The sequence below is a fragment of the Aegilops tauschii genome, chromosome 1, assembly GCF_002575655.3.
Source record: "Aegilops tauschii subsp. strangulata cultivar AL8/78 chromosome 1, Aet v6.0, whole genome shotgun sequence".
NCBI classification, from domain to species: Eukaryota; Viridiplantae; Streptophyta; class Magnoliopsida; order Poales; family Poaceae; genus Aegilops; species Aegilops tauschii.
Window position 1 is genome coordinate 424,514,774 of NC_053035.3, and position 23,947 is coordinate 424,538,720.

Consider the following 23,947-nt stretch of genomic DNA (forward strand, 5'->3'; position numbering starts at 1 on the left):
GGTTGCAGGTTCGATTCCCACCTAGGCCGTCTTTTTTGATGATTTTTTACAGGACGAAAAACTCAGTGCGAGGCCAGATGATTTTCGACGAACGAAAATTGTTGGTACCATGACGGACGAAAATATATCTACTCCCACCGCAAACGAAAAAAAGTGGAGTAACAATCCTCTCTTTAATATTAGGTAAAGATAAAGGTAAAGATAAAGCTATGGTACGTAATTTGTGTACTCTTGAGAAAAGACGATTACGTTTTATTTTAAAATATTTACAGTGATATACATCTTAATAAATCAATTATCTTGTGGTAGGAATATGCACGCGCACCAACACGTTCATAACTTTAATCAAAGATTATGTTCAAATAATTAATGTTTAGCACGCTCGGGCACCGGATCGATAGCAGCCTGAGGGTTTGCCGCCAGACCCAGTCTACTCTCGGCTACGAATCCCATCGTCACCATTATTAGATTATCATAGTATAATAGGCGAGCCAAGCGTGCACGCACCAACATGTATTTAAATTCATCTGGGAATACTATTACTCATATTCATGCATCTTAGACCTACCATACCTCACCTGGTCAACGCGCTTACACGTGATGATCCTAGCTTGAACCAATCCATCGCCTATATATTTCGACATAGTGGCATCAACGATCTTACATCACATTCCATCGTGCAGCCAATTCTCTCTGCAACTTCCTTGGATACTATCAAATTTCTCTCTAGTGCTAACTTCTAGCTCCGATCTTTTCAGTTAGCTAGCTAGTCGATCGCCATTTAATCCATGGGGGCTAAAGTTCTTATGCTGATCACCGTGGCCATGGCCATGCTCGGGATGGTGCTCGGCGCAAGTCACACAGTGGGCGCGCCGGCCGGATCATGGGACCTGCAAACCAACTACACCCTGTGGGCTTCGAGAACTAGGTTCACCACCGGCGATGAGCTCCAGTTTCAGTACTCCACCACCGTGCACAATGTGGTGGAGGTGAGAAAGGCTGGGTACGACTCCTGCAACAGCTCCAGCCCCATCGCGACGTTCTTGACCGGCAAAGATGTCGTCCCACTTGCAGCCATTGGGACGCGGTACTTCATCTGCGGCGTTCCAGGGCATTGCGTTGCTGGTATGAAGGTTCAAGTCAATGTGAAGTCGAAGGCAGTGCGGACAGTACAACGGTGCCGAGGGACGGGGAAGCGGCTTCGGTGCCGGTCCGAGACTGTATTAAGCTCGGCCACAACAGGTGGCATTGATCAGTTTGCGGTGGCGCGGCTAGGTCTGGCCGTTGTCGCGGCTGGTCTCGTGTTGTTCTTTTAGTGACCGACGATTGTGGTGCTTTTTTCCTCTTTGATGCGCCGTGCATGCTTATTTGTGTATTATAAATCAGTTCTTTTGTTAAATGTAATTTCTTCCATTATAATTGAATTTAACTTATCTTCTTGCAAAGCCGAACTATAATCATGGAAAAAAGTAAAGGGCAGTGCGAGGTGTTGGTCGGCCGGCCCAATTTGCGGTCAGTTGCGCACTAGTCCTTAGATGCAAGCTGCCTAGGTTGTCTGATTTGGTTGCTCAGCTCCTTCCTCCCCACACTTTGTGCAGTCTCGCCAAACACCCTTCCCCTCGCGCAGCTTGCCAGTGCCCCCCCCCCCCCCCCCCGGCAGCATCGCACCTCCTGTCGCCCCGGTCCCTAGCACCGCGCCACGCCGGCGAGATGTATTATCAATGGCTTCTGCTACGCTGATGCTCGCAAGTGACAGTCACACTAGTTCCAGCAAAAACTCTCTCTGGTTCCAGCATTTGCAAGCGCTGGTTGTAACATCTCGCTGGCAAGCCGCTGCTCACCGTTGTTGATTCCCATGCGCAGCTCGCAGTCACCACCGTCATAGCTACTTTGATGACTGCTTGCAACTTTTTTGCGGACGGGTCCCAGCACCACGCCACACTGCTAGAAGCATGCCGTCGTAGCTCGCGGGAACCATGGTTGCACGGTCGTTGAGGTTTTGCAGCTTTTCTCCTGCCCTATTCTAGCATCCACACATGTCAATTCTGGCAAAAAGGATGACCCGATGCGGCATCTATTGCCGTCGGGTTCCCGGGATGCACCACGGCTGGTTCCAGTGTCCTCACCAACTGGTTCCAGCAAAAACCATGGCCGGATGCAGCATCGTGGTGTCCCCTTGTAGCTTTTCTCTTCAGCTAGCGTAGCTTTCCTCCGTCGTTTTAAGAAAAAGGGTTTCCCCCCGCTTTATATTATAAAGCAAACCTCCGATACATCCAGCACGCTGGGGCCGCAGCACAGATAAGCCCAAAAGAAAATGAAAGAGAAAAGGGCTAAGAGATGGCAGATCCTCCGATACATCCTCCGTCGTTTTTCTTTCAAGATGGCAGATTTATGATTTTATCTTAGCAGCTATAAAGGGCATTTAGTTTTACGTTGTCGTAATAAAGAAAAGGGCTAAGAGATGATTAACAAAAAGGATAATATTTAGTTTAATTTTTTTCATTTAGCTTTGAATTGTCATTTACCTCGCAAATGTTATAACCTCTCCAGGGCCGACCTTGTGAGCCTGCTTCAAATTGTTCTCTTATGAGAGTTTTCCTTAAGGTGTACTTAGTGGTAGTGTTTGGACGTAAGTACCAGGTTCTAGCCAATGTGCCCAAGGTACAGTTTCCCACTCAGGACCGCAGAGATTACCCCTTGATATTTTGGCGCACTGCAAAATGTTGTGGTTTTATCGTGTGAAATGGAACAGGGGAACTCATACTAAATAAAAGAAACAAGACCATCTCGAGGAGAAACGATGGTGATAAAAAATTCTCCCTCCGATCTATGATAAGTGTCGTGGTTTAGCTCAAATGTATAGTACATATATGACAACTAATTATTAGTGGAATTACCTTTCACTACCAAAAACTATGACCAACTATAAATCCTCTTTGCCAAATATGATTTTAGCTATATGACAACGGCGAGGCGCCCTTACCCTGCAGACTATGCAACTTTTGAATTTGGTCAACACAACATATTATCAATAGTGAATTTCCGTGAATTTTCACGGTGGCATACATCTTAATTATTATTTTAGAAGAACCTTAATTAATTATATAATTATTTGACGTACCGATGTAGTACATGTGCGCATCAACACGTTCGGAATGTTTAACTAGAAAATATGTTGGATTAATTTATGTTTAGTACGCTCGTGCGGGCATCCGGATCGATCGAGGACAAGGTCTACTGATGGCTACTGATGATTTCCTAACTAATTGTTTGGACATGGTCTGCTGACAATATGGTTACTAATCATTTTCTCCCCAGACCCGGTCTACTGACGGCTACTGATCACATCTTCTCCATTGTTAGTTTTCTATTAAAGCTATGAAGCCAATCATATATAATAATATCAGTTTCAGGAGCTAACGTGTACGATGTTATCTTCATGTATTTTAGACGACCTATTCTATGTCACCTGGTCAACGCGCTTACACCCGATCGACACACTAGTATCAATGATCTCACAACACCATCCATCCTGCAGCCATTTCTCTCTTTAGCTTCCTTGGAGCTTGTGATCATTAGTTGATCAGACAATATAACCAAATTTCTCTCTAGCGCTAACTTCCATCCCCCACCATTTTTTCAGTTACTACTAAGTCAGCTTGCCAGTACTCTAGATCCATATTTAATCCATGGGGACCAAAACTCTTATTCTAATCACCGTGGCCATGACCATGCTTGGGACGGCGCTTGGTGCCAGCCACACCGTGGGCGAGCCGGACGGGTCGTGGGACCTTCAAACCAACTACTCCCAGTGAGTTTCGAGAATCAGGTTCACCACCGGCGATGAGCTCAAGTTCCAGTACTCCACCGCCGTGCGCAACGTGGTGGAGGTGAGCAAGACGGGGTATGACTCTTGCAACTGCTTCAGCCCCATAGCGACTTTCCCGACCGGTAACGATGTTGTTCCGCTTGCCATCGCTGGGACCCGATATTTCATCTGCGGCGTCTCCGGGCACTGCGATGCCGGCATGAAGGTCAAGGTCAACGTCAAGTCCAAAGAAGTGCGGACTGTGCAGCGGTGCCGACGGACAGGGAACCGACGTCATTGCCAGTCCGAGACAGTATTAAGCTCAACTGCGCCGGCTGGCGTTGATCAGTCTGCGATGGCCTGGCTCGGTCTGATTGTTGTTGCGGCTGGTCTTATGTTGTTGTTTTAAAGTGAACGATGATTGTGGTCCTTTTTTCCTTGATCAGTCGTAGCATGGTCCCTTTGTGTATTAAATTTAATTCTTTTGTTAAATGTAATTGCATTCATTATAATTGGATTCAAGACATCTTATTGCAAAAACCCAAATAATAACCGAGCATATAACCATGAAATAACTTTATCAAAGATGTGTCGGCTACAATGACATTACATCCAGCCATTATATACAACAGAAATTCAAGCAGAGCTAAATTCGTCTAGATAAATAACATGATTTTCATGGCGAGGGGGCAAACACCACTGCAACTTTTTATATCATTAGGAAGTGTATGTACGCACTGGTTTGAGATAAGACAAAAAATAAGATAAATGAAGGAAAACAAACCTTAACAAACGGAGCCAAAAAGAAGCAGAAACAGAAATTACAAGAGTTCAGCTTGCCAAGCCTTGAAAGCATTGTCATATTTCGTTTTCATCTTGTGTCCCAAAAGAATTAGTGAAGGTACTGAAAACCGTCAGTAGTCCCGAGAGGATGATGCGCGGGATCGGAAGTACCGGAGGGGATTCACATGTGGTGAGTTTACCCAGGTTCGGGCCATCATCATGGAGGTAAGAGCCTACTCCTACTTCGGATTTGATTGATGGGGAAAAACGTCTCGTATGACGGGGTATGTGGTGATAATGCTATCGAGACGATGATGCTACAGACAGATGCCTCGAACTACCCCTGGTCTCGTCTTATAAAGGTGTTCGAGACTCAAGGTTATACCTTTTGCTAACCGACCTAGGGTCCGGATCGGACGAGGGCTTCTTGACTTGCATGCCAATATGAGATCCTCCCGGAAGGAGCGCTTCCCGTAGAGCAAGGATCCTAGGCCACACCTTGGCTATTGGGCCTTGAGGCCAGCCCATTGACCGCTTCCTAGCTGATGGGCCATCCTAGGTTTAGTACACCGTGTGTATTTCTCAAGCTTGTCTAGAATTTTGGCCATGCTTCTCTCGGAATCTCCCGAGATGAAATCGTGTTGGGCTCCTCCTGTGTCAAATAAACCATACCAACCTCAGTTTTCTTGATGTCTCCATTAACTAACTGTCTGGACTAGGCCTCCATAGTGCCATGCAACCTGGCTTTAGAACTTCTTAGGGAATCTTCGGACCCTTCCATATTTCGGCTTCTTGACCACCCGTAATGAAGGCCTATAAAAGACCGATGTATATTCTTACATGTACAATGACATCATGCTTGACCATCAAATCATTCAGGCATTGAATATCTATTTGAATCGAGCCATAACTGACCCAGGTAGGGATCAAAGCGTCGTTAATATAACTAGATGATACCCCATTGCGTTCCCGCGGAATTTGATTAATCTAATGAGATTTGATTGTATTTAACATGAGTGTTTGGGTTAACACTAGGATAAATGAAAATAAGAACACATATGAAATTGATTATAAGTACGCAGAATATTTATATTTAATGTATAAGTAGGATGATTGGATGAAATTCTCATGCAAGGGTGCATGTTGAGGTGGAACTTTTCCATGCATGATTGCATGTTAAGATGGCATATTTGCATGTTAAGAATAATTTATTGGTGAAGATCACCTATTTAGTTATATAGGATATATGACAACTAATTGGCTAATGACCTGATAACTAAGTCCAATAAGTTGTTAAGTATTGCCTTTTTGTCAAAACATGTCGACATGAGATCTATTATCAAAGATCTCACCCCCCGGAGCTAAAGGTGGAAATGGATCGTCAATCGGATTAATGTGTTGTGATATGAAATTGGTAACAAATTTAAATTTGATGGAATCTTTAGTTATATCGACACACACACTTGTGTGTTGTGGCGCATGCATGCGTGATGCATGAGAAGGGAGAGGGGTGGGGGGGTGACGACACATGGGTCCCTAGTCCGCTCATTGATAATATGACAGCTTAGATTTTCCTATTGCTAAATTTATCTTTGTTTTTTCTTTTTCACCAGTCTTGAACTCGCTGCACACATGGGTCACAAGCGTTTTGAACTCGCTGGTGGTTCAGGTCAGCCGCTAGCGCAAGCCCTTCACGACAAGCGGCTGCTTCTAAAATATCAGGTTCATTCGGACCAAAAGTAACAAGAGCAGAAGCACCTTGAAACCTTCCCTCCTCATCTCTGCACAATGCGCCCCGACCTCGACAGGCCGCCGTCAACGTTGATCTTCATCATGCTCTCACAGGTTGAAGCCATCTTTGCTCTTGCTGCTGGGCCGGCCCATGCAGCCACTGGCTCAGCGCCAGCGCCGGATTGCATTGTGGCGCAAGAGGCACTGACTAGGATGAAGTCATTAATTGACGAGTTTTTTCTTTCAAGAGTTAAATACACTGTGAGTGCTTTAACTTGTCCGGCGCGTTCAGTTTGGTTCCTAAACTTGTAAAATACACAAAACTGGTGCTGTAACTTGTCTCGGCGTTCAAATACAGTGCCTCTCAATGTATTCGGCCTTATGCAGTGCACGTGTGGCATGCCAGCGTGTCGCCAGCCCACATGTCAGTGGTTGCCCATGCTGGTTTGTTTTATGGGGAACCCCTTGTACTTTAGTTAAGCGTCGCAAAAAAGCCCCTAGTACTTTATAACCCTTGATGGCCAATTCCCCGATTCCCAAATCGAAAAGGCGAATCCCTAACTCTATCCACGCGACGGCGGCGGCAGCGGATTCTTCTCCGATTCGTCGTTGTTGTTTGGCCGGTGAGCAATGGACCTAGACGAGGAGGCCAGAAGGCCGGCGTCATTTTTCTACTCCCCCTCCTCCTATGCTGGTAGAGATGGCTGGCGGTGAAATATTCTCTGATGGCTAGCGGCGGCGACAGCGGCGGAATCTTTCGTCGTTGCCCTTTGGCCGGCGAGCAGTGAACATAGACAAGGAGGCCAGAAGGCCGGGCGCCATTTGTCTGCAATGATGCTTGGGTCAGCATAATCTTCTGCCTCCTCTTGTGTTGTTGCATTTGGTTTATCATTGTGGTGACCCTTCTTGTTATGGTCTGCAGCTCCACATATAGAACAGTGCATTGTAACACCCATGTTTGGAAGTTTTCTTCAGTCCATTCTTATCCCTTTTCTCCTCTGGATCTTTTTATCCAAGATCACCCCCTTTCAAACAAAAAGTTTCCTCCATAATAACCCCCAACAAAACCCTAGCCCTATTACGCCTGAAAAGGGGCCAATGCCGTTCACAACAGTCCTCATCTCGCACATAACACTGACTAAAGATGGACATCTACCACGGGAAATAGAAGACACCCAAGCCCCTCAACCCTACCCTGCGGCGGCAAGGAAATCGGGATGGAGGAAGAGAACGACGGAGCTACTAACCGTAGGAAGGAGCTTCCTCGCCTGGACGTCGACGACGTGGTCGATCCATCGCCGCCGCCGCCACCGGTCACCGTGCCGTGCCGCACCAGCGCCGCCACCGCCTTGCAATGATCGGGAGAAGAGTAAGAGAAAGGATACGAAGCGGTGGCGACAGAGAGCGAAGGGGCAGGGGGTTAAGGGTACCTACGTGCAAAAGTGAACACGGTCTCTGTTCCCGCTGAAAGATCGTGGATGTCGCCTAGAGGGGGGGTGAATAGGCGCTTTAAAATAATTACGGTTGATGCTTGAACAAATGCGGAATAAACCTAACGGTTAATTTGACAAGCACAAAACCTAAAACAACTAGGCTCACCTATGTGCACCAACAACTTATGCTAAGCAAGGTAATCAACTAAGTGATGGCAAGATATATGACAAGAAACAATATGGCTACACAAAGTAAAGTGCATAAGTAAAGGGCTCGGGTAAGAGATAACCGAGGCACGCGGAGACGACGATGTATCCCGAAGTTCACACCCGTGCGAATGCTAATCTCCGTTTGAAGCGGTGTGGAGGCACAATGCTCCCCAAGAAGCCACTAGGGCCACCGTAATCTCCTCACGCCCTCGCACAATGCAAGATGCCGTGATTCTACTAAGGGACCCTTGAGGGCGGTCACCGAACCTGTACAAATGGCAACCCTTGGGGGCGGTCACCGAACCCGTACACTTTGGCAACCCTTGGGTGCGGTCACCGGTACCCGTCAAATTGCTCGGGGCGATCTCCACAACCTAATTGGAGACCCCGACGCTTGCTCGGAGCTTTACACCACAATGATTGAGCTCCGAACACCACAAAGGTTGGGGCTATCTCCCCAATGACACCACGAAGCTTCACCACAATGGAATATGGCTCCGAGGTGACCTCAACCGTCTAGGGCGCCCAAGCACCCAAGAGGAACAAGCTCAAGGGTACCAAGCACCCAAGAGTAATAAGCTTCTCAACTTGTAACTTCCACGTATCACCATGGAGAACTCAAACCGATGCACCAAATGCAATGGCAAGGGCACACGGAGTGCCCGAGTCCTTCTCTCTCAAATCACACCGAAGCAACTAATGCTAGGGAGGAAAATGAGAGGAAGAACAAGAAGGAGAACACCAAGAACTCCAAGAACTCCAAGATCTAGATCCAATGGGTTCCCCTCACATAGAGGAGAAAGTGATTGGTGGAAATGTGGATCTAGATCTCCTCTCTCTTTTCCCTCAAAAACTAGCAAGAATCCATGAAGGGATTGAGAGTTAGCAAGCTCGAAGAAGGTCAACAATGGGGGAAGAATACGAGCTCAAAGGATAAGGTTGAATGGGGAAGAAGACCCCCTTTTATAGGAGCTCCCGAATCCAACCGTTATGTGCTCAGTCCGCGCACGAGTAGTACTACCGCTCAGGGGAGCGGTACTACCGCCCGGGCGGTAGAACATAGAGAGCGGAGCAAAACAGAGGGCGAGGCAGAGCCGTATGAGCGGCACTACCGCTGGAGCCAGCGGTACTACCGTTGGCCGCAGTGGTACTGCCGCTTGGCCCAGCGGTACTAGGGGCGGTGGTAGCCGCGGTACTACCGCACACGAGCGGTACTACCGCTCCTACTGCTGCAACTACTGCCGCTGAACCTGACACGAGAAAACCACGTCTCGAGTCGAGGCGGTACCAGCGCGGAACCGGAGCCGTACTACCGCTTATGGCCATAGGCGGTACTACCACTGTGGAACGGCGGTACTACCGCTTGTGGCGATACGCGGTACTGCCGCTCCGGTCCAGTGGTACTACCGCTGGCGCCAACCTTATGCCAAGTCCACGAAAACAAGTACACTCCAAGGAAGACCAGAACTGCCATAACTTCTGCAAATGAGCTCCGAATTGAGCAAACTCAAGCTTGTTGGTTATAGTAAGAAGAGGCAGGGGAGGTATGCCTAACAAAAAGAGGAGCGAAACGTCCAACAGAGAAGAACCGGCAGAACCTCCAACATCGAAAACATCATAGAAGAAGCATGTGAACTCCGTTTTCGATGAACTCGAGCTTGTCATCAAGATGACCAAGAGCTCTAAGACTCACAAAGAGAATCAAACAAGAACCAAGAAATATGATGCAAGGATGCAATGGTTTGAGCTCTCTACGAATGATACGATCAAGCTACTCATCGAGAGCCCCCCTTGATAGTACGGCAAACGATCCTATAACCCAGTCTCCTAATTACCACCATGAGACCGGTAAAATAGAAAACCTATCAAGGGCAAACCTTTGCCTTGCACATGATCCACTTGAGCTAGATGATGAAGATCTTCTCCTCCTCAAGATGGACCATCTTTCTTGATTGCGTTGGGTCGATGGAGACTAGATGATTGCTCCCTCATACTCCACTATGGGTGAGCCACTCTTCAGCACATCTTCACAAGTCCATTGACACCACAATGGACGGCAAGCTTCAAGCACTTGATCTCTTCATGATGCTCCGCTTGAACTTGCACACCGCAAACTTGATGACGACCACCGCTTGATGTCGTCCTCCATGGGTTGTATAATATCTTCCTCATGACGCTAGCCCATGGAAACATACCTAACCCCACATAGAACTCTCACGTAGACCATGGGTTAGTACACAAAGCATAAAGGACAATGCTTACCTTACCATGCGATCACGTGATCCCTCTCGGTACATCTTCTACGCTTTGTGTGTTGATCAACTTGATTCACTCTTTGACTTAGTCTTGATCAAGCTTGAATCTTTCCAACTCTCTTCATTTGGACGATGTCTTGAAGGTAAACATGAATGATCACACACACTTCTTCAAGACATGCTTGCAATAAGCTCAACACTCACAAGACCAATCTTTGGATAATTCCTTTATAGCACCTTGGTCATCACAAACTCTCCTTGAAACCAACAAATGGACTCCAAGAAAAGCCTATGGACAAACCCTTCAAATATAACTTAAGGCAACCATTAGTCCATAAAGATTGTCATCAATTACCAAAACCAAACATGGGGCACTGCATGTTCTTTCACCCGCGGTTACAGGGGCATTTTTGCGATGTTTAATTAAAGTGCATGGGGTTCCCCGTAAGAAACCAACACAGGTAGCTCACGGCGCACCCCCAGCCACTGACATGTGGGGCAGCGACACGCTGGCATGCCACCCGTGCACTGCATACGACTGAATACGCCGAGAGGCACTGTATTTGAACACCCGGACAAGTTACAACACCAGTTTTGTGTATTTTGCAAGTTTAGGAACCAAACTGAACGCGTCGGACAAGTTAAGGCACTCATAGTGTATTTAATTCTTCTTTCAAATATCACTTCCACCTTCCCAGGTTGTGACAAGTGGTGCGCTGCATGTGTGCCATTTATCGCAGCCTTAGAATTTTCTCTCTTTTTCGTAGATCCGTTTATTCAAAACGTTTTATGCGTCCAAATCTCGAACCATATTCATCGTTGAATTCCTCACGTCTAGATCTTCAAAACTAGATCGCACGTTGATAGGTTTTGATGAACTTTTTTCACAAAAAAACCAGACAAAAAAACATGCCTCTCGCGGAAGGAAAACCAACGCGTTTTTTTCGTTTCCGAGAGGCATGGCCGTGCCTTTCGCGGAAGCAAAACCGTGCCTCTCACAGAAGGAAAAAATGAAAACATGTTTTTTTTCGTTTCCGAGAGGCACGGCTGCATCTTTTCCGTTTCTGAGAGGCACGGTCGAGCCTCTCGCGGAAGCAAATATGTGCCTCTCGCGGAAGCAAAAAGAAAAAAATAAAACGCGTTAATTTTTCCTTTTTCGAGAGGCGCAGCCGTGCCTCTCGTGGAAGCAAATCCGTGCCTCTCGCGAAAGCAAAACCATGTCTCTCGCGGAAGCAAAAAAACACGTTCTTTTTTCGTTTCCGAGAGACATGGTCGTGCCTCTCGCGGAAGCAAATCCGTGCATCTCGCGAAAGCAAAAAGAACACGTTGAAGCAAAAGAAGAAAACTGTGCCTTTCGAGAAAAATGCCAAAAGCTAAGAAAGACAGGTGGAAAAACGAAAAGCCAAAAAAAACAAGCAAAAAACATCTAAAAAGCTGAAAACGAGTGTGGAAAAATAAAAAAAATCCGAAGGGAGCACCCAAAGCGCGACATGTGATGGCGGTTAAGAGCGCGCCAAGTGGCGTGCTCTCGACCCACCTGAAGTGACTTTCGGGAGGCTCCCAAACGAGCGCTCCTCAATTAGTTGCTCTGTGACTAGGAAGTCTCCTCCACTGATGGGTGTCCTATCCGTCGGTGGAAATAAATTTTCTTTGACAACTGACTAAACAAAGCCGATAAGTTTAAAGATTTTTGAGCTTTTTTCTTGCCAAAACAAAGCACATTTTAATCATTACAATATATCACAATTTTTCGATTCCATCAGAACAGTACAGTACGTGCATTCCATTCCACCATAATGGTCCGTGTTATTTCATCCGTATATAGAAAGTTTTATCCATTCCACTATATTATGCTAATTACCCGAGTCCCTACTCTTCCTCGAGAAAGAGTCCAACCATTTCTTATAATCCTCTCAAAGATGGGTCTCAATCACTCCACTCAGCGACTACCTGCCCCTATACCTGGTTGGGAGTCCCAAGGATGACGTATCCATTGGTCACGTGTGTCGTCTCCCCAAGTGAGACGACCGGGGGCTCCCCTCCCTCCCTCCAGCGCCTCCTCCCTCCCCCTAGCCCCCTCCCGCCGCCGCTGGCGTGCGCCACCGGGCCTTGCTCGTGTGGTGTCGGCGGCGGCAGCCCCGACTTCCCCGCCCGCAGCGCCCCTGCTCGGGAGGGCTGGCAGCGGTGTCCCTAGTTCGACGATGGTTTTGGCGACGACACGCCATTTCGGGTGGCGCAACTCCGGGTGGTGAGGTGGTGATGACACGGCCGCTTGGCTGCGGGGTGGTGCGGTGGCTAGAGGCAGAGCCCTTCGGGCCCAGAGATGGAGCTCTCCACGTATCATTTTTTGGCATCGTAATACGTGTTTCATTCATATCATATCATGAAAAACAAAGTACAAGTCACATAAACACCGACATGACAATGCTGAAAAGATAGCAGAACATCGCTGAGCTTAACACAAACTCCCGTCACCTGCCTCCGCACCACCACAGCAGCCATCAAAGGAAAAAATGACGGATCACCTCCTCACCCGAGCTTGACGCGGCTCCATCGCTGATAAGCAGCTTTGCGGACCTCCAAGGTGGCTCACCAAAAGTGAAGTCATTGTTGTTGAACGAATCAGACCGGGGCAACACCCCGGACATGCTGTCGAACTCCAGATCTGGCACTCCACCACGACTAAAACGTCGAAGGAGGAAACCATAGCTCTCCACGTATCTACATATGCATGGTTGCACGTCTATCGTAGAATACGCAACAAGATTTATTTATTTTTGGAGACATAATACGCAACCAGATCAACAAGATAGCAAAACCAGGGAGACCAGCTGGGCCGGCCCCATGTTTCAGATTTATTTTATGCTTCACTAACTTTTTTCTACGTTCCGAGTTCATGTATGCTTCTTAACAGCTTTTCTTTCCAATTCTGCTGCGTTCAGATCATTAAGTAGTGATGTAAACGCTCTTATATTTCTTTACCGAGGGAGTACATTGCATTTTGCATCGGTTTTCTGTTGTTTCAACCGATGGACATTTTTAAATACACAATGCATTTGTTTGAAATACTTATGATTTGTTTCATGTATTTTTGAAAATTGTACACGTAATTTCCAAATATTAACATACCTTTTAGAAAAATTATTTTGTGTAACTCAAAAATTGACACTCATAAAATATGGTTATATTTTTCTGTAAGAAAACAGTTGTAAAACAAATGAAATTCAAAAGAAAGCAAAATATTTGGACATAAAAAATAGTTGTGAAACAAACAAATGAAAGCTAGGAGGAGAGTAGCGTCGACTGAGCCAGCCCATTAGGACAGCTCCTTGTGCATTTCCCTGCCAAACAGTCATGCGGAGCTGCACATAGCGAAATCACTCATTAAGTAATACTCTTTGCAAAGATCAGTCACGTCTTCCTAAATTGCGACAAATGGCGCATATGCAGGGCGTCACTTGTTGCAACCTGTGAGTTTTCTCTTTTTTGGTAGATTCGTTTATTCAAAATGTTTTATTTCTTAAACCGTGCGCCTAAATTTTGAACCATTTTCACCATTGAATTCATCACGTTGATATCTTCAAAATTAGATTACATGTTGATATATTTCGACGAACTTTTCTTTCAAAACTTGAGGACATTTTGTTTGCCTTTCGGAAGAGGCACGCATGTGCCTCTCTCCGAAGCAAATCCATGCCTCCAAGATAAATAAATCTATGCCTCTCGCGAAAGGGAAAACGTTTTTTTCTTTTTCTTTTTTGACAGGCACGGTTGTGCATGTCGCAGAAACAAATCCGTGCCTTCGGTGGAAGAGAAAAAAACGCGTTTTTTGTGTAAGCAAATCCGTGCCTCCGCGAGTAGTAAATCCATACATCTAGCGGAAGGAAAAAGAAAACATGAATTTTTCCCTTTTGCGAGAAGCAAGGGCGTGCCTCTCGACGAAGCAAATCCGTGCCTCCATGAGAAGTAAATCCGTGCCTCTCGCTGAAGGAAAAAAAATAATTTTTTCTTTTCCATGAGGCACGGCTGTGCTTCTCGCGGATGCAAATCCGTGACTTCACGACAAGTAAATCCGTGCATCTCATCGAAGGAAAAGAACATGTTTTTTCCCTTTTGCGAGAGGCACGGTTGTGCCTCTCGTGTAAGAAAATCCGTGCCTTCACGAGATGTAAATCCATGTCTCTCCCGGCAAAAAAGCATTTTTTCACCGAAATAATCAAATTTTTGGTCCAAAACATAAGCAAAACCGGAGGCAAACTGAAAAGCAAAAAAAATATAAAAAATCATCTAAAATCAGAAAATGCACAGAAAAATAAAAAAACTGAAGGGAGCGCCCAGAGTGCGACATGTTACGGCTAAGAGCGCGTCAGGTGGCGCGCTCCCAGCCCATCCAAAGTGACCCATGCGGGGGCTCCTGAAGGAATACTCGCTCATTAGTTGCTCTGTGCACATAGGACCTATCCAACAAAAGGGTCAGATCGATCCTCATCTGTATTGCACTAATTTTATTTGTTGGAGGCCGGTCCTGGTTGTATGTTATGATATGATGATCAAGTGGAGTTCTCATATATGACGCTTGGTGCGAAATATTGTTGAGTGGACACAAAGAGTGATCGTGTATGGGATCGTCCAGTCGGTTTTATAGTGATTTTGCTGGTTTTTCTTCTGGTTTTATGAATTGTTTCCATATTTTCCATAGAACACATCAAATTTTTATTTTTAAAGTCCATTTTCGTAATTTATAAATATTTTTTAAATGCCTTTACAATACAAAATGTTTTACTTAATTTCTGAATATTTTTATTTAAAATTGATATTTTCAGATTTCAAAAAGGTTCTTAAAATAGTGAACACTTCTTCAAAAAATAATATATTAAAAATAGTCAAAATGAAAAGGTGGACAACAAATGGAACAATAATACAAAACACACAAAAACTAAAAGAACCTGATAGAAACCGAGAAAAAAGAGAGAAAAGCAAAATGGAAAATAAACCCGCTACTAGGCTTGGCCAAGGGAGCACAAACAATATGCTTCGATCGACTCCCTCCCATTGAAACTTTGACATTGTGAGTATCATATAAGAAATAGCAACCTAATAGGTGATGCCATGTATCGCTCTTTACGGGTGATACTACTTGTATCACCTGCTACCAGCGCATTTCGGCTAGTCTTCGAGTGTGTCCCATCATGCATAGATTTTTTTATGCAGAGTGTGTGTGCTTTATTATTATTATTATTATTATTATTATTATTATTATTATTATTATTATTATTATTATTATTATTATTATTATTATTATTATTAAAATTCATTTTAATCATGTATACAGAATATTATATAAATGTTTTCAAAATATTATAGGTTAAAAATTAGTCCATGAGACAAATACCTACCACCTTGTCTTTAAACAAATTCCTCATGCATTTGAAAACATGTAAAAAAATATTTAAAAAATGTTCATCATGTATTCAAAAGAAAAATATGAACCGGTATATACAAAATGTTCAATGTATGTATTTGAAGGATGGTTGTCATGTATTTAGAATTTATTCAATGTATATTTGGAAAATGTTCAACATATACTAGCAAAATGTCATGTACAAAATATCTTTTTTACCAAAAAAGTTCAACATATACTAGCAAAATGTCATGTACAAAATATCTTTTTTACCAAAAATGTTCATCATATACATTTTTTTACATTTGTTTTCAAAAAGAAACAAAAAGGAAAAATAGTAGAAAAGAACAAATGAAAAAGAACCAATGAAAAGAACAAATGAAAAGAAAAGAAAAGAAAATGCAAAAGAAAAATGTTAAAAAAATGAACAATCAAACCAATAATAGTTCATCCCCGTAAACTGAATAGAAAACCATTTGGTAAATCGGTTCACAAAGAGAGAGTAAGGCCGAAAGAACATAACTCGTCGTGAATCGCTGCTCTTTTGGGCTGATCCTCATAATATGACCCCAATGAGCGAGTGTCTCCTATCAGGCGATACATAGAGGGAGTGATTATGTCTCGTTTGACGGGAGACAGAGTCAGTTGTCGCATGAAGGATGCTCGTGAATGGGATGTTCCAACTTTTTTTTTTGAGAAACACAAGGGATAATCCAACTTGCTGGCGCAACCAGACGCCTGCCTAAATGGGCTGGCACATTGCTCCAGGAGGCCACTGACTCATGTCTTTATATGTTTTTTGACTTTTTTTTGCTTTCTTTACTTTTGTTTATACTTCCGAAAATGTATATATTACAAAAAGCAATTTACAATTTTTTTTGCAAAAATGGTAGCCATGCATCAAAACATGTTAATTGTGTATATAAAAAATGTTTCTGATGTATACAAAAATGTATAATATGTATGCAAAAAAGTAGACATAAAAATATAAGTTTTAAAAAATGTTAATCATGTATTTGAAAAATGTTAAACATGTATATAGAAAATATTTCTGATGTATAAAAAATATCTACAATGTGTATGAAAAAGTAGACATTCAAAAGTACATGTTTAAAAAAATTAATTATGTATATAATTTTTTTAAATCGGAGAGTATGTACGCGAAGTGTGTAGTATATAGGAATGTTAAATCAGAGAGTATGTACGCGAAGTGTGTAGTATATAAGAATATTGGGAAAATGTTAATCTTGTATTTGAGGAATGTTAACCTGTATTAAAAAATTAATCTTGACGTATATGAAAAGTTTACAATCTTTAAAAAAAATGTAGATACGTGTTTAAAAATAAAAGGAAATAAAAAACTGAAGATAAAAAGGGAACAATAAAAACAAAGTGAAAAACAGTTCAAAGAGAAAAAATGAGGAAGAAACAAAAGAAAATTAAAAAGAAAGAAAAATAAAACATAAAAAACAGGGAAAAGACCGACATAAACATTAACACGAACCCAACAGTGAAAACCAAACAAAGTAACCCACACAGAAAAAACTGGGTTGAAACGCGTGAAAACCCGGAAAAGGGAATAAAATGTCATGACCTAGTACACTAATGGGCCATCATGGTCACGTAGCGCCTTAGGCGGCCAGAGTGTACATCTTGCTATAAGTGAGAAATAGATCCCGCGATACATAACCTTCCGTCAAATTCGTGATAGATAGCCATTGCGGGGAACCCTAGTTTCACGCAACGTAGCATGAAATACAGCTCTTCTCCTACAAAATGTGAACCTTCCCGCTAGCTTTGTTAGTAGACGCATTGTTTAATGGTTTAGAACTTTCCATCCGGTTTTGGCCGAGATCACTAATTAAGGGGTATCCATTACAAAGGTCACTATCACTTTCCTAGGGGTTGACTAGTGGCGTATTGCATGTGCGTCACTTCTCGCAACCTGGGAGTTTTCCTTTCTATATTGGATTTCTTGTGTGTCCAAATCCAAGCCAGAAGGGGCAAGAAAATTAAAACCAAGCCAGGAGTAACTTGTTTTTCACCCTTTTCTTCATTTCTGAGAGGCCCACTCGTGGAAGCAAAAATGTGCCTCCACGAGAAGTAAATTTGTGCCTGCCATGGAAGGAAAAAAACACGTTTTTTTCCTTTTCCGAGTGCCTCTCGTGGAAGCAAATCCATGCTTCCCATGGAAGAAGAAAAATTGTGTTTTTTCATGCATAAACAATTGGACTTTTTTCCTCCAAAACATTGGGAAAATCACGCGAAAACAAAAAAACATCTAAAACCCAAAACGCGTACAGAAAAATAAAAAAAATCCCGAGGGAGGGCCCAACATGAGACATATGGCCGCAGTTGCGGGCATGCGATGTGTCGCCCACTCATCCACCAAAGCGGCCTATGCGGGGCTCGTGCAAGGGCTAGTCCTTGATCAGTTGCTCTCGGTTTCAGAGGTTCGGTCATTGTTTTATTCCTTTCCTTTTTTTTCTATGTTTTCCTGTCTATTTTTCGGGTTTTTTGTTGAACTTTTTCATAATCACAGACTCTTTTCAAATATGTGAACATTGTATATCAAATTTTAATCAAATTCATTAACTTTTGTACAATTCAAGAATATTTTCAAATTTACATACACTCTTAAAACTCATGATCATTTATTAATATCTTAAACATTTTTTAATTTTTTTGTTTTTATAAATTAAAAAAATCAAATTCATGAGAAGTTTCCATATTCATGAACCTTTTTCAAACTCATGATATTTTTAATTTGTGGTATTTTTCAAATCTGCGGAAAAAGATTTAGATTTTTTGTCCTTCTAGCTGCTGGTTTTTAACTTTTATCCAATAAGGTGGAAGCGAAAGGAAAAAAGCAACTAATTAAGGGGTACCTCTTGGAGGCCTCCCGTAAATGTATTTTTTAACATGGGAGCCCGTCAAGTGATGCGGCCAACCGCCGCGATATGTTGCGCTCTAGCCGCATCCTCGGGAATTTGTTTCCTCTAACATTTTTGGGTTCGTTCCCTAGATTTTTGTAATGGAAAATTGGTTTTGTAGTCTTTTTCTGGGGAAGCAAAAAAATTTCACGAGAAACACAACATGTGCTTTTGCGAGAATCACAGCTGTTCTTCTAAAAAGGAAAAGCAATGCCATGAGATACAGACTTGCTTCCGCGAAGAGCAGACCCTTGCTGCTCGCGGGAAGCATGACCTGTGCTTCCCGAAAGGAGTAGTGTTTTTTTCCAAAAAAAATGATGAGTGACCTTTCCAACGGTACAACTTAACTAGTGATTTCGAAAAATAAAATCATGCAAAATGTGCTAGACGAGTGATTGTAACTAGCGGGGCAATGGCTATTTATGTTAGAAATATGCCCTAGAGGCAATAATAAATTGGTTATTATTATATTTTCTTGTTCATGATAATCGTTTATTATCCATGCTAGAATTGTATTGATAGGAAACTCAGATACATGTGTGGATACATAGACAACACCATGTCCCTAGTAAGCCTCTAGTTGACTAGCTCGTTGATCAATAGATGGTTACGGTTTCCTGACCATGGACATTGGATGTCGTTGATAACGGGATCACATCATTAGGAGAATGATGTGATGGACAAGATCCAATCCTAAGCCTAGCACAAGATCGTGTAGTTCATTTGCTCAGAGCTTTTCTAATGTCAAGTATCATTTCCTTAGACCATGAGATTGTGCAACTCCCGGATACCGTAGGAATGCTTTGGGTGTGCCAAACGTCACAACGTAACTGGGTGGCTATAAAGGTGCACTACGGGTATCTCCGAAAGTGTCTGTTGGGTTGGCACGAATCGAGACTGGGATTTGTCACTCCGTGTAAACGGAGAGGTATCTCTGGGCCCACTCGGTAGGACATCATCATAATGTGCACAATGTGACCAAGGAGTTGATCACGGGATGATGTGAGTTACGGAACGAGTAAAGAAACTTGCCGGTAACGAGATTGAACAAGGTATAGGGATACCGGCGATCGAATCTCGGGCAAGTAACATACTGTTAGACAAAGGGAATTGCATACGGGATTGATTGAATCCCCGACATCGTGGTTCATCCGATGAGATCATCGTGGAACATGTGGGAGCCAACATGGGTATCCAGATCCCGCTGTTGGTTATTGACCGGAGAACGTCTCGGTCATGTCTGCATGGTTCCCGAACCCGTAGGGTCTACACGCTTAAGGTTCGATGACGCTAGGGTTATAGGGAAAGTATGTACGTGGTTACCGAATGTTGTTCGGAGTCTCGGATGAGATCCCGGACGTCACGAGGAGTTCCGGAATGGTCCGGAGGTAAAGATTTATATATGGGAAGTCCTGTTTTGGTCACCAGAAAAGTTTCGGGTGAAATCGGTAATGTACCGGGACCACCGGGAGGGTCCCGGGGGTCCACCAAGTGGGGCCACCAGCCCCAGAAGGCTGCGTGGGCCAAGTGTGGGAGGGGACCAGCCCCAGGTGGGCTGGTGCGCCCCCCACCAAGGCCCAAGGCGCATGGGAGAGTGGGAGGGGGCAAACCCTAGGTCCAGATGGGCCTTAGGGCCCATCTAGTGGGGCGCCCCCCCTCCTCCCCTTGGCCGCCCCCCTTGATGGGATCTAGGGCTGGCCGCCTCCTCTTGGGGGTGGAAACCCTAAGGGGGGCGCAGCCCCCTCCCCCCTATATATAGTTGAGGTTTGGGCTGCCCAAGACACACGAGAACGTCTCTCTTTTGGCGCAGCCCTACCCCTCTCCCTCCTCCTCCTCTCCCGCGGTGCTTGGCGAAGCCCTGCGGGATTGCCACGCTCCTCCATCACCACCACTCCGTCGTGCTGCTGCTGGATGGAGTCTTCCCCAACCTCTCCCTCTCACCTTGCTGGATCAAGGCGTGGGAGACGTCACCGGGCTGCACGTGTGTTGAACGCGGAGGCGCCGTGGTTCGGCGCTTAGATCGGAATCAACCGCGATCTGAATCGCTTCGAGTACGACTCCCTCATCCGCGTTCTTACAACGCTTCCGCATCGCGATCTACAAGGGTATGTAGATGCATTCCCTTTCCCCTCGTTGCTTATCACTCCATAGATTGATCTTGGTGATGCGTAGAAAATTTTGAATTTCTGCTACGTTCCCCAACAGTGGCATCATGAGCTAGGTCTATGCGTAGTTTCTATGCACGAGTAGAACACAAAGTAGTTGTGGGCGTAGATGTTGCCAATTCTTCTTGCCGTTACTAGTCTGATCTTGTTTCGGCGGCATTGTGGGATGAAGCGGCCCGGACCGACCTTACATGTACGCTTACGTGAGACAGGTTCCACCGACTGACATGCACTAGTTGCATAAGGTGGCTAGCGGGTGTCTGTCTCTCCCACTTTAGTCGGAACGGATTCGATGAAAAGGGTCCTTATGAAGGGTAAATAGAAATTGGCATATCACGTTGTGGTTTTACGTAGGTAAGAAACGTTCTTGCTAGAAACCTAAACAAGCCACGTAAAAACTTGCAACAACAATTAGAGGACGTCTAACTTGTTTTTGCAGCATGTGCTATGTGATGTGATATGGCCAGAAGATGTGATGAATGATATATGTGATGTATGAGATTGATCATATTCTTGTAATAGGAATCACGACTTGCATGTCGATGAGTATGACAACCGGCAGGAGCCATAGGAGTTGTCTTTATTTTTTGTATGACCTGCGTGTCATTGAATAACGCCATGTAAATTACTTTACTTTATTGCTAAGCGCGTTAGCCATAGAAGTAGAAGTAATCGTTGGAGATCATGATGATGGAGATCATGGTGTCATGCCGGTGACAAAGATGATCATGGTGCCCCGAAGATGGAGATCAAAGGAGCAAAATGATATTGGCCATATCATGTCACTATTTGATTGCATGTGATGTTTATCATGTTATGCATCTTATTTGCTTAGAACGACGGTAGTAAGTAAGATGATCCCTCACTAAAATTTCAAGAGAAGTGTTCCCCCTAACTGTGCACCGTTGCGAAGGTTCGTTGTTTCGAAGCACCACGTGATAACCGGGTGTGATAGATTCTAACGTTCGAATACAACGGGTGTTGACGAGCCTAGCATGTACAGACATGGCCTCAGAACACATGCGAAACACTTAGGTTGACTTGACGAGCCTAGCATGTACAGACATGGCCTCGGAACACAAGATACCGAAAGGTCGAGCATGAGTCGTATAGAAGATACGATCAACATGGAGATGTTCACCGATGATGACTAGTCCGTCTCACGTGATGATCGGACACGGCCTAGTTTGACTCGGATCATGTATCACTTAGATGACTAGAGGGATGTCTATCTGAGTGGGAGTTTATAATTAGATGAACTTCATTATCATGAACATAGTCAAAAGGTCTTTACAAATTATGTCATACGCTTTAGTTCTACTGTTTAAGATATGTTCCTAGAGAAAATTTAGTTGAAAGTTGGTAGTAGCAATTATGCGGACTGGGCCCGTAAACTGAGGATTGTCCTTATTGCTGCACAGAAGGCTTATGTCCTTAATGCACCGCTCGGTGTGCTGGCCTCAGCGTCGTCTGTAGATGTTACGAAACATCTGACATACACGTTTTGATAACTACGTGATAGTTCAGTGCGTAATGCTAACGGTTTAGAATTGTGGCACCAAAGACGGTTTTTGAAACGTCGCAGAACATGTGAGATGTTCCGAAGACTAAAATTGGGATTTCGGACTAGTGCCCACGTCAAGAGGTATGAGACCTCTGACAAGTTTCTTAAGCCTGCAGACTAAGGGAGAGAAGCTCAATCGTTGAGCATGTGCTCAGATTGTCTGAGTGCCACAATCGCTTGAATCGAGTGGGAGTTAATCTTCCAGATGAGATAGTGATGGTTCTCCATAGTCACTGCCACCAAGCTATTAGAGCTTCGTGATGAACTATAACATATCAGGGATAGACATGATGATCCTTGAGCAACTCGCGATGTTTGACACCGCGAAAGTAGAAATCAAGAAGGAGCATCAATTGTTGATGGTTAGTAAAACCACTAGTTTCTAGAAGGGCAAGGGCAAAAGGGATACTTCATGAAACAACAAATCATTTGCTGCTCTAGTAAAGAATCCCAAGGTTGAACCCAAACCCGAGACTAAGTGCTTCTGTAATGAGGGAACGGTCACTGAAGCAGAACTACCCTAGATACTTGGTAGATGAGAAGGCAGGCAAGGTCGACAGAAGTATATTGGATATACATTATATGAATGTGTACTTTACTAGTACTCCTAGCAGCACCAGGGTATTAGATACCAGTTCGGTTGCTAAGTGTTAGTAACTCGAAATAAAAGCTGCGGAATAAACGGAGACTAGCTAAAGGTGAGATGACGATATGTGTTGGAAGTGTTTCCAAGGTTGATGTGATCAAGCATCGCATGCTCCCTCTACCATCGAGATTTGGTGTTTGCGTTGAGCATGATTGGATTATGTTTATTGCAATACGGTTATTCATTTAAGGAGAATAATGGTTACTCTGTTTATTTGAATAATACCTTTAATGGTCTTGCACCTAAAATGAATCTCGATCGTAGTGATACACATGTTCATGCCAAAAGATATAAGATAGTAATGATAGTACCACATACTTGTGGCACTGCCACTTGAGTCATATTGGTATAAAACGCATGAAGAAGCTCCATGTAGATGGATCTTTGGACTCGCTCGTTTTTGAAAAGATTGAGACATGCGAACCATGTCTATTGGTATATATATGCATGAAGAAACTCCATGCAGATGGATCGTTTGGACTCACTTGATTTTGAATCACTTGAGACATGCAAATCATACCACATGGGCAAGATGACTGAAAAGCCTCGTTTTCAGTAAGATGGAACAAGAGAGCAACTTGTTGGATGTAATACATTTTGATGTGTGCAGTCCAATGAGTGCTGAGGCATGCAGTGGATATCGTTAAGTTCTAACTTCACAGATGATTTGAGTAGATGCTGAGTATATTTACTTGATGGAACACAAGTCTGAATTATTGAAAGGTTCAAGTAATTTCAGAGTGAAGTTGAAGATCGTCGTGACAAGAGGATAAAATGTCTGTGATATGATCATAGAGATGAGTATCTGAGTTACGAGTTTGGCACACAATTAAGACATTGTGGAAAGTGTTTCACAATTAATACCGCCTGGAACACCATAGTGTGATGGTGTGTCCGAACATCATAACTGCACCCTATTGGATATGGTGCATAACATGATGTCTCTTATCGAATTACCACTATCGTTTATGGGTTAGGCATTAGAGACAACCGCATTCACTTTAAAAGGGGCAACACG

The 23,947-nt window shown here is 44.0% G+C and overlaps 1 protein-coding gene and 1 pseudogene across 1 annotated transcript; both read left to right on the forward strand.

Moving 5' to 3' along the window:
* The first annotated feature begins 558 nt into the window (after positions 1–558).
* On the forward strand, positions 559–3,006 carry LOC123496930 (uclacyanin 1-like). Its single transcript, XM_045232360.2, has 4 exons — positions 559–1,275; positions 2,508–2,560; positions 2,605–2,661; positions 2,956–3,006. Exons 1-4 carry the CDS (start codon positions 789–791, stop codon positions 3,004–3,006), a joined length of 648 nt encoding a protein of 215 aa, XP_045088295.2. The 5' UTR covers positions 559–788.
* A 517-nt stretch (positions 3,007–3,523) lies between these two features.
* LOC123496931 (mavicyanin-like) lies at positions 3,524–4,600 on the forward strand (annotated as a pseudogene).
* The last annotated feature ends 19,347 nt before the right edge of the window (positions 4,601–23,947 follow it).